This window comes from Myotis davidii, unplaced genomic scaffold (genome assembly GCF_000327345.1).
Source record: "Myotis davidii unplaced genomic scaffold, ASM32734v1 scaffold2161, whole genome shotgun sequence".
Taxonomy (NCBI): Eukaryota; Metazoa; Chordata; class Mammalia; order Chiroptera; family Vespertilionidae; genus Myotis; species Myotis davidii.
In genome coordinates this window covers 142,046-154,066 of record NW_006291833.1, presented here as the reverse complement: position 1 = coordinate 154,066, position 12,021 = coordinate 142,046, and the positions used below count along the sequence as shown (strand labels likewise).

The 12,021-nt window shown below is 39.1% G+C and overlaps 1 protein-coding gene across 1 annotated transcript in view; it reads left to right on the top strand.

Annotated features, from left to right (window-relative positions):
* Positions 1-12,021, top strand: part of KAT6B (K(lysine) acetyltransferase 6B) — a 166,919-nt gene that overhangs the window by 119,963 nt on the left and 34,935 nt on the right. The window contains exons 10-12 of the mRNA XM_006765269.2: positions 930-1,071; positions 4,225-4,386; positions 7,818-7,911. Of these exons, the coding sequence (XP_006765332.1) occupies positions 930-1,071; positions 4,225-4,386; positions 7,818-7,911 (398 nt within the window). The remainder of the gene's footprint in view (positions 1-929; positions 1,072-4,224; positions 4,387-7,817; positions 7,912-12,021) is intronic.

Sequence of the window (12,021 nt, the reverse complement as noted above, 5' to 3'; positions counted from 1 at the left end):
AGCCCACAACCCGGGCATGTGCCCCGAACTGTGACCTCTTGGTTCTTAGGTTGACGCTCAACCTGAGCCTCGCTGGCTGGGCAATTTATTTTTTATTGTTGACAGTATTACAGATGTCCCCCACTGCCCCCCCCCACTTTGCCCCTTCCACCCAGCCCTGCTCCACCCTAACCTCCCCAATTCTTATACCCCAAAGACCTTGAAAGTGCTTGTGAACATTTGTTACGTAAATGCTAGCAACGCCCATTTAAGTGTGACAGAGTACAATAAAATAAGGTTGAGGAAAAGTCAGCAGGGAAAAGAAAGCTGTTTGTCTAGTGTTACTCAAAAGAGTCAGTGGAATTGGTAGAAACAAACCAGATCTTTTGACTTTCTTACACTTAGCGCTTTAGACCATATGTAACTATGATAGTAACTTTAAAGTCATCTCACCCCTAACTATAAGAGGAAACAATTATATTCTAGGGCTCTTCGGTCTTATAAGAATGCAGATTATTTTTTAAAATAATGAATTCACTTCTTTCTGAGTAAAAGATCATTATAATTACACCATTGACCACATATACTATTGAAACTATGACATTAAATGAAATTTGAAAAATATACATGGTTACATGACAGGATGCTGTCCTTATTGTTGATTTTTAGAATAGTGGTTCCAGTTCTGAAAACCTTTCTTTCTTTAGGGCATTTCTAAGAAAAGAAATGATTTATTCATAGATAAGGCAACAAATATTATGTGGAAAAGTAATGTAAGGTTTGTCAGTTCTCTTTACTACTGGCTTGTTTTTTGCTTTTTTTTGAAACTACTTTTTTGAAATGCAACAACTTTGATATGATTTAGAGATCAAATAATAAACAATATGTATTATTTCCCCCTAAACAGTATAATCAATCTGAAAGATTCTTTGATTTTAAAATTTTAACAGATTACCAAAGCTTTACCTGTGTGAATTCTGTCTTAAATATATGAAAAGTAAAAACATTTTGTTGAGACACTCAAAGAAATGTGGATGGTTTCATCCTCCAGCAAATGAAATTTACCGAAGGAAAGACCTTTCAGTATTTGAGGTAAGCATGTGTAAATAAAAAACTCAGCTTTTGAAACTTAGCATTTTCAATTGTTGACTATGTATTGAATTGTTTGTAGACGGTGTAAAGTCTACTCAATTTTGGCATTGAAATTCAGACTGCTCTTTAAAGTATCTCCATGTTTTGGAATGTTTATCTAACCATATTAAGTAACCGTTTAGATTGATAATGAATTCCTACTTCATCATATTAACTTTTTTTCTTGCCCCAAGTCCCTGTCTGCACCAGATATATTCACCAGTGAATTTATGATCTCCTCAGCTCTTTGTAAATTCTCCTTTCTTTGGCAGCAGAAATGAGCTTTGTTCAGCAGCTCCAGCCAATGTCTGGCAGGTGCTCACTCTTCCAGGGAATTGAGCAGCTGTACATATCTCCTCAATACACAACCACCTGTGTTTCCATCCATTTCTTGGCAGAGTTGATAATCCTTTTGGTGAGCTCCCAGCAGATGTTGGGACTCCCCCCAATCTGGGAGGATGACCACCCCTGGAGAACTCTGCAATTCACAGGAACCCCTTGTGGCTCTGTCTGTCATTGTGGGTTCCTGAAGATATTTTGTGTTTTCAGAATTGATTTAGTAGCAAAAGGTCTTTGCCTCTATATCATTTCATTGTTTATTCATGTTCTACTGTCAGTTTCAGGGATCCAGCTTAGCTGAGGCAGCTGTACCTTGAGGAAACCATGCTTTTTTTTCATGTTGTTGCCTTTTCACAGGGTTTCTTTCTGTCCTTTATTCTCCCTATTCCAGTTGAGCACTTCGATTGTCCTGCCTTATTTTCTTCTCTGTTACCCATCTTGGTTCATTATTTTTTGGTCCTGGGTACTCAGTAGATGTGATATTTTCTGTCTGAAATACAGTTTTACTTTGGATTCTTTATTCTGAATTGTTCAGACTGGAATGTATTGTTCTGCCCCACATTCCTCTTTAGCTCTGGTCTATAATGTCTTGCATTGTATTTGACACAGGGAGGGTCATACATAGGTTTCTGGCATGGGTCAGTCTTCCCCTCTCAGACTAGCGGGGCCCACTTCTTTTTCCCAAGGCTGAGCAGAGAACACCGGTAACTCCAGCTGTGTCTTAGGAATTTTTAAAGCCCCTCTCCCTGGGTCTATCAGGCTCTTTTGGCAAGCTTGATGGAAGAAGGGTCGTGTTGCTGGGAAGACTGGATGTTAGTTATTACTAAGAGTAGGCACAGGGTTTCTCTACCTGGGCACTATTCACATTTCAAGCTGGATATTCTTTGTTGCAAGAGGCTGCCCTGTGCATTGTAGGATGTTTAGCATCCCTGGCTCTACCAACTAAATGCCAGTAATACCACCATCCCTCCTGTTGTAACAACCAAAAATCTGCAGGTATAGCCCATGTCCTCTGGGGGCAAAATCACACCCAGGGGAAAGCTGAATGCAAGTTCTTGTCCTTCCTGCTGTTAGTCTTGGGAAACGACCCAGCCAGCTCCTGCCAGATTGAGACAGCAAAGCTGTCCTCGCTTGAGGCTTAACTAATGTCACAAGTTCAACTTTCCTTTTGGCTCCTTCCTTGGTGCCTTGTTCCTTTCTTTTAACTAAAACAAAGTGAAATCCCTGTCTCACTGTTTCCAGAAGGGCAGAACACATTGTTGGCTTTTAAGTAATTGTTAAATAAATCAGCATGAATCCGCCTGTGGGGCTGAAGCTTTCGTAAATCCAGGGGCTTCCTTACTGATAAGAGAGTCAGTGTTTGCAGTTGCTAGGCTGGTAAGAGTGGTCTGCTGTTTCAGGGCAGATGCTTTGGGACTGCACAGAGATGTGAGAGGGAAAGTCAGAAGCAGATTTGTAAAGTTTATTCATAAAGACAATTGAAAAAATTGCATTGGATAAGGACCAAGGTCCCTATTCTAGAATCTGAGTTAATACTTAGAGTATAGCACGTCGGAAATTTCTCTGAGCAGTTTCCTAAGTATCTTGAAAATAAATAAAGAATAATCACAGATGACTACTTTCCTGTCTTCTCTATCACTCTTGAGAGCATGCCACATCAGACCTTTCACATCTGGTAAGATTTGGCTTCGGCATTGTCATCTCTGTTTTTCTGGTTCACAGATGCACCTTTGTCTGTCCTTTTTGTAATGTACTACCATTTCCAACAGGACTACATTCCAAATACATAAAAACTTACTTTAATTAAAGAGAGAATTGTAGCCTCTGTACCCGTTGCCCATATTTGATTATGTTGCTATGTGTGGGACCTAGGTTTCATCCAAGGGAAATAGTTATATGAAGTCTAAAAATAATTTGTGCAATATGAGAACCTGTATGGTCCACAGGAGACTCAAGAACAGTGAAGTTCATTGTTAAAGAGCTCTGGTTAGCAAATATCCATTTCCCCTAAGAGAAGTGCTGGGGAAATTTTTCTTGAATCTGCTGTGATTTCTGTTTTCAACAAGTAACTACATTTGATCAAAGAAATTGGCATCTGTGCTTAGCCTCCTGTCTATAGCCATCAGTATCACAGCTTGATTCTTTTATTTTGAAGGGAAATAGACTGTAATCATTGTACTTATTGTAGGTTGAAATTCATCTCACTTTCTCTGTAAGTATTCCCAACATAGAAATTTTATCTTTTCCAATTATACTTAAAATGATGCTTGGGATAAAACCAAAATGGAAGCCTCTTTTGCTAATCCTCACTTCTGAAGAATCAGAGTAATACAGTTCATTTATTTTATTTTTATGTGAAGCCCTTTTGTAAACAACATAAAGTTTAACTTACTTGAACAGTATTTTGATCTGTTTACATTTCTTTAGTTCAGGTTTACATGCTTCAAACAGAGAGGACATGCCTGATCATTTTTTACTCGTAACAAAATGCAAATAAAAATTACTCCTTTGTTAGTGGTTTGGCCTTTCTTCAGGTAGCTTGAAGAGAAATTTAAGCTATATTATACCATAATTTAAGAGAAAAGGTAGAATTCTGATTTGCCAAGTGACACTTATATTCTGTTTAACTTTATACTTGTTTAATGGAGTGTTTTAATCTCTCAATTTGGGATTTGGAAATAAAACTATGTACTTTCCAAACACCATATAAAAGAAACAATTTTATATTGAGTGGTATTTTTATGATAAATAATGTTGTCTGTTTCTCTTTGCTAGGTTGATGGGAATATGAGCAAAATTTATTGCCAAAACCTTTGCTTGTTAGCCAAGCTCTTCCTGGACCACAAAACGTTGTATTATGATGTCGAGCCATTCCTTTTTTATGTCCTTACAAAAAATGATGAAAAGGGCTGTCATCTGGTTGGATACTTCTCTAAGGTAAAAACAAGAGCCAGCATGACCTTCATGTTCTTTTTCAGAATGTTTTTGGTGGAGCCCAGTTCTTTGAACGGGGCTTTTTTATCACTATAATTTGAATAAGTGACACATGTTTCTGAAAAGCTCAGGTTCTTGTTCGTAGCTCATTTAAAAAACCAACAAAAACAATCCACATCACGCCTAGGACGTGTGTAAAGGACCTCAGCCCTGCTTGTCCTGATTATCAGCATCCACGTAACATCGTAATTGCAGCTGCAGGCCACCTCACACCTTTAATTTTCTGAATGTTACGCTTATCTTCTTTTTCCCTCTAAGTGGTGTCAACATGAAGATTTCAGTGTAATTAATGTAGCATTTAAGAGATAATTCTCATCTCTTTTCCTTGCATTCCGTCTGTGGTTATCAGTATCTCTGTGAATGGGAACATTGGCATTTGGATAGTCACGCTGATGCAATGACTGGTGGCACTCTTTCATCTCTTGTTCTCTGTACTGTTGTTTTAAGATCTAAAACAGTGTCGCCTTTAAAAGGCCTGAGTATCTCCAGTTGTTAACATAGGGAAGCCTTGCTCTATTGAGTGGATGTCATTTGTCTTTTTCACTCATTCAGAATGGTTTTCTCACATTCTTCTTCCCAAAGACTTCTGAGAAACAACTCATATACAATAAAGGAAAACTGAATTTGGAGATATTTACCAGGCACTGACCTGAACTATTCTTAGGCACCTCTGAAATAGTTTAATGTGCCAGGATGATAATATGAGATTTCCAGCCAGAAGGTATAAATGATCAAGACCCTGTGTTGTTGTTTTTTTCTTTATGATATATTTTTTCATATTAGGGGATAAGTGAATTTTAATGACTCTGCTCTTATATAAGTGGAATCCTTTATAGAAATGTTATTTTCATGGAAGATCAAAAGATAGAATATAATAAAGGTCCTTTACAAACTGTAGATTTTCTAAATTTAAGAATCAGTATAAAGACTATAAACAAAAATGCTAGTAAATGACAGCACTCATGGGAAACTGCCTTGATGTCTTCATCCACATATTTGGTAAAGCTCTAAAATGAAAAGGAAGGAAGTTCATTTGTGCATTACAGATTCAAAAGATGACAGAATCAACACAGAACTTTAAATAGGAAATCTATTTATATAATTTCTAAAACATCCTATCTTTTCTATAGGTAAGTAAAGATCTTTTTCTCTGAAAAGTTAAAAAGAATAGTGGTGATGATTGTCCTTCCTATAGAACAGCGGTTCTCAGCCTGTGAGTCGTGGCTCTCAACCTGTGGGGAGTGACCCCTTTGGGGGTCGAACGACCCTTTCACAGGGGTCGCCTAAGACCATCGGAAAACACATATATTATTACATATTGTTTTTGTGATGAATCACTATGCTTTAATTATGTTCCATTTGTAACAATGAAAATACATCCTGCATATCAGATATTTACATTATGATTCATAACAGTAGCAAAATTACAGTTATGAAGTAGCAACGAAAATAATTTTATGGTTGGGAGTCACCACAACATGAGGAACTGTATTAAAGGGTCGAGGCATTAGGAAGGTTGAGAACCACTGCTATAGAACATGGTGTTTTTTCAGTATATCTGTTTAAACGTAGATGCTTAATGTTGCCTGTTGCCCCTGTCCTGCCTTGTCACAGACTGGCCTCTGGACAAGGTGACTCTTATTGTTTGAGTCTCTGCCTCTTCTTCCAGGGCCCTACGTTTTACTCAGAACAAACTAAACTTTTCGCATTTTGTCACAGTTTCTGTTATAGTATAGCAGCAACTACTGTCATTTCTTATCATCTTCGGAATACTGGTATTTCCAGCAGTGTAGTAAAACAAAAATTCATCTAACGAGATGTTTCTCTCTCCCCCCTCCCTCTCTCTGAATCTTAAAAGACTAGCTACAAATCAAACCATATTCTAATGTGTCAACTGGAATGTGAAGGACTATGGCCCTTTGGAGTTATACTTAAACCAAATTCCAGAGGTTACAGCCACAGAATGGCCAAGATGACCTAGGGAAGTTCAGGGTAAATTATTACATGCATGTGACTATCCAAGCACCTAACAGATGGCTCTAAACAGGAGAGAACAGAGGTGCACTTATTTTATCTAAAGATTAGGATTTAGGTGTACTAACATGTATTGGGGTGTGGGGATTATTCTTGAGTTGGACTTCAAGAAGTCTGCTAGGATTTGGAAGGAATCCAGCATAAAGAGAAAAATGACATCAAGGGTAAATTCTTTTAAACCAGTGTACATCTCTTTTTAAATAGAATGACCCATTTGTCTAATTTGCAAAATAGACTAATGATTTGAATCTTTGCCACTGATGTTCCCATTCAGAGATGGACAATTCTGCTTAGGAAAACTGACACATATTATTTCTTCCTCCTCCTTTCTTAGACTCCACAGACAGCTACAAACGTGCAAAAGTTGGAAGCACATCTTTTTCACAAAGAAAACTTTAATTCTGCCCTGTAGGGGTTTTTCCACAACCATTTCCTGTGATCTTTCAAACAGGTTCATTAAAGATCTGGGTGTTCTGAAGCAATTCTTTGATGTGGTTAGTACCATTTGTGGTCAGTCTTATTTGTGGCTTATATTTGGCCAGAGCATTCACAACCTCAAAAGCCTTTTCCAGATCTTTTCTGTGTAGGTCTTGGCGGCTTCGGTGTATGTACTCTGTGTAAAATACTGCCGCGCTGAGGCCACATCCCGTGAAAACTGCAAAGCCCTCCTTAGCTATAAACATACTCTTCCCAATCTTGCTCTCGGTTTCAGGCCTTTGGTGATATTTTGACTTCATTTTGTTTGGAGGCTTTGGGGTTTCTTAGTGCTGCTATCGCTTTTGTTTTATATTTCTGGTTTGAAATGCAGATTAATTCTTTCTCTAACTTCTTTGACTTTTTATTCAAAGGAGAAATGTATTTGTGCAAACCTACCCACACACATACTATTTCAGTTTCACTGGGGCATTTGCTCAAAGGCATGAGACGTACTGCTGTTGCGGAGCTGTTCACTAGTTAGCAAGCTGCCTGGCTAAGTCCTGGCTGACCGCGCCGGCTGACTGTGGATTCCCCCCATCTTCCAAGTTGTTTTGAGCAAGGAAAGCATTTCTTCCATACTGTCTGTGTCGTTTCATTTGGCTCATATTTCCTTGGATTCTTTATTCACATTTTTGGTGCTGGCTTCCAAGAATAAAGACATGATTGAGAAACACGCCTGGAATTGATGGTTTGTCGTTAGTTGATGGTTCGGTTGAGTAACAGTAGGATTATTCTGCTTGATCCTCACCTAACACTTTGGCTCACCTTCATGGACTGTTGTACAAGGCCGGTGGCAGGTGCAGGGAATGGCCCACTCCAGCAGAGTCTGACATACTCGCTCTGTTCCTCCCTCCCCCCCGCAGGAGAAGCTTTGCCAGCAGAAGTATAATGTCTCCTGCATAATGATCATGCCCCAGCACCAGAGGCAAGGATTTGGACGGTTTCTCATCGATTTCAGTAAGTGAAGTACTTTCTTTACTTTCATGACCCAGCGAGCTGATGGCTGTTAAAGGAAGAGTAACATAAAACTTTGTTTAACCTTCGTTGTTTTTATCAATAGATAATGGGTTTTCTATTTATATTTACATAGGTTAGAAAAATCTTCCTCAAGTGAAAAATTTACTGCTGCTCACTTATTGTACTCCAGGAAATTGAGACTAGATCTCTCAGCAGTGCCGCCCGCTCACAAAGCCATTACCCCGAATGAACCGGCAGAATTGCATTCCATTCCTTGGTTTTCATGCTCATTAGCACCAAAAGAGGCAATTATTTGCAATTAAAGCTGAAGAAAGTGTTATTTAAAAGGATATTCAGCTTTCTAAAATTTTGCCTATAATCTTGTACAGTACAGAGCAGGGGAGGGATATTTCTCTTAAGAAAAACAATTCTTTAGGTAGTCTGTTCTTTGAGCCTCCCTAGTAGAAATAACGATCTTGTTTTGTTAACTTCCCTTTTCTGTTAGGGAAATTATTACAGTGTTTGTATCTAGAAGTGGCCCAAGAAATATTTTTTATACACATTCGTATCTTTTGAGTCCCTTAATTAAAACTGCAAAAATATATAAAATTTTGTACAGGATGATGTAAGAAAAATGTAGTGTTTTTCCCTTTTATATTATGTTGCTTGTGTAAATGTGGTGTTAAGGCTACACTTGGTGAAATGATTCAAAATATCCAGATAACACAAAGGCCAGGGATGCCGTGATAAAGTTATTTCTGACAGTGTAAAAATTGGTCATGGGAACTGTGTGCTGCTTCTTTACCAGATTGCAGTTTGTCTGATTTTAAACTGCAAGAAGAAAATTTCAGGAAATTGTATAATCTTCATAAAGTACATCAAATGCAAAAACCACAGTGTAAATGTACTCAAGAAAAATTAGGGAGAGAGATAGGTTGAACATATATCTACATTATTAGATATTGATGCCCTAACCGGTTTGGCTCAGTGGATAGAGCATCGGCCTGTGGACTCAAGGGTCCCAGGTTCGATTCTGGTCAAGGGCATGTACCTTGGTTGCGGGCACATCCCCAGTGGGGAGTGTGCAGGAGGCAGCTGATCGATGTTTCTCTCTCATCGATGTTTCTAACTCTCTATCCCTCTCCCTTCCTCTCTGTAAAAAATCAATAAAATATATTTTAAAAAAATATTGAAATATTAAAGTTTGGGTGTAAAATAATGGTAGAGCAGTTTTGAACTGATTGTGTGATGTATTGACATTGAAGGATATTTTTTGAAGTATTTTTTATTGATTATCTTTTTATTTTGGGGTAACATTTCTGGTTATTAATTCATTACCCTCGTCTTATCTATTCTTTCCTGATCTAGTCTTCCCAGGAGTTCACACGTTCATTTCACAGAGTCCTAGCTGTAAGCAGTTCAGAGAGTAAACCCAATGGTCTTGTTCTGGAGTTTTGTGGCCAGCATTCATAAGTTGTTCATAAATATTAGAATTTCTGGTATGCGTAGCAGCCATTCAAGACTTAAACTGTTGATAGTCTGCGTGCCTAGCGAATAAGACAACTGCTTAGCTCTGTGTTCAAGGTCTTCCGGCATCTAGTTGCAGCCGGTGGCTTTTAGTCTACTCCCTGGCTCCTCGAGTGTTCTCAGACGTCCCTTCCCTGGAATGAGCACGGCCACCCTGAGAGCCTCTTCCGTTTGACCCCCACATCCTATTTTTATCTCATCGCCTCCTGGCTCCTGGCTATAGTGTGGCCCTTAGACGCAGCCCACCCTTTTGTCCTAATTGTGGATGGTTTATCCTTCCAGTTTTCTGTGAACTCCTTGAATACCTTCTTCTTTGTTTCCAGTAGGACAGTGTACCCAATCATCTGCATTAGGTTTTGGATGCTTGTTGATTTGAATTAGATCTCAAAGTGATAGAGTCACTGCCCACAATAATTTTCTACCTAAAATTGAAAAGGGACTGGTACTTACCAGGTAAATATGCACGTCTCCAGATACAGAAGCATCTTATTTGTACAACATGGTCTGCTATCGAGGGCTTCTACATAAGGAAACAACTCAGGAAAAAAGACATTACTGTCAACTACTAGATCTCTACGTCAGCCATTTTTGTGAAAACTCTATTAGAGCTTACCCTGTATTTTTAAATGTGAACTGTGAGACACAATAGAACCTTCCTGAGTGGCTCAGGGCCAGCATGATGAATGCCATCCGTTAGGGCGTGTCCAAGCAGTACAGTGCTGAAGGTCTAATTTTAGATTTTCTCTTTTCTATGCCGTTGGCATTGCCCCTACGCTGGGGTGGATTAAGGAGTGTGGTGAATGATTTGAATAATGTTGAGAGGGGATTGGTGTTATTCCTTCAGAGAAGAGGAGATCAGGGGAAGAATTTTATAACATTCAAAGAAAATTGGAAGTAGTGTAAAGCCAATAAAAATCTAATTTAAAACAAAACAAAATGCCTTGCCTACTAAGGTTTTAAAGAAGATAAAGTAGGCTGCTGAAAAAATGGATAGCATCGTGCGCTTTGGAGTTTCTTAAAATAATAGTAGATAAATATCTTCCTGGAACAATTTAGATTCAGTCTTTTGCAGAAGAAGGAGTTAAACCCCATGACCTCCCATAATCCTTGTCAGCCTCATAATTCGGAAATCAGGGCAAAACAGATTAACCGGGATTACGGGTTTTCTAAAATCTGCTGTTAAGGGACCTTTTAATGGTTATATTTATTTTATTTCTACTTTGTACATAAGCCTGAGGGTCTGTGATCAGGGGATGTGTTTTCAGTAATTCAATAAAAGTTGTAAGGCAGGAAAAAATCTTATTTTGCCTATAACAGCTGCTAGTTCAGGAAGCTGAACTTGCCCACTTGCACACTGGCTCATAGGCATCAGTGAAATGCACTGTGTGTCCATAAATAGCTGTGAATCCCTGGCTTTGAACACTTCTCCAGGCCAGTCAAAGAGGTGGAATGGTCATCCGCCAGTCCAGATGCTGCCCTTGGGATAACTTGTCTCTCTCTTCCTAAGACAGTTTGTCTGGGATTTGCAGAGTTTGGCCAGAGTGACTCGAGGACACCAACTCCCAGCCCGCTCAAACCACCTCATGGGTTTTGTGACTCTTTGCCCAAAACTTAAGTGGGTTGAGGAAGGTGTGACTGTCATGGGTCGAAGCTGATATCACATCTCTTTCTCCTGGATCCAGAGAGTCCCTCTTTCTCAGTCAGAAATTTTTAAGGTTCTCCCGTATCTGTTTTCACACACACGCACACGCCATGCATGTACACATACGTATACCCTACTGTTCATCCCCAGCAGAGAAGACTTCTTCCCATGAAACCTGTGGTCCCTGCTTCGAAGCCTCCCAAAGCAAGTAGCTGTCCTACTGCTGGGTACTGGGCTGCCAGCGTGCTCCCCGCTGAGCTGCCCAGCAATGCCCTCTCTAGCTCACTAATTTTCCCTTTAATTTTGAAATAATTTGATACAGACAGACGTTACAAACACAGTACCAAGAATTCCCAAATACTCTCCATCCAGATTTCTCAGATGTTACCATTTTATCATATCTGCTTTCTGCTTTATTATTCTCAACCTCCCTCTCATTCCCCATCTCCTACATCATTTAAAACACACACACACACACACACACACACACACACACACACACACACACACATTCTTTATCTGAATCATTTGAGAGTAATCCGCAGACCTGTTGCACCTTTAGGCCCAAATGTTTTTGTAAAAACAGAGATGATGCTGTCATGCAAAACCACAGATTATCAAAATCAAGACATTAATGTTGACTCAGCACTATTAGCTAATCTTCAAATTTCAAATTGGCCAGTTTTCATGAATGCCCTTTCAAGGAAAAAAAAGTTTCTGCATCTAGGCACATGTTGAGTTTCATTATCAATTATTAAGTCTCTTGAGTACTCTGGAATAGCAAGTCAGTCATTTGGGGGCGAATTTTGTGGTAGTGGGTTGTTGTTTTTTTACCTTGACATTGTTACCTTGACTTATTTTCTACAATGTCCCTCAGTTTGGTCGTCTGATATTTCCATGATTATTCAAATTACACACATTTTGGGGCAGGGAAGCCACAA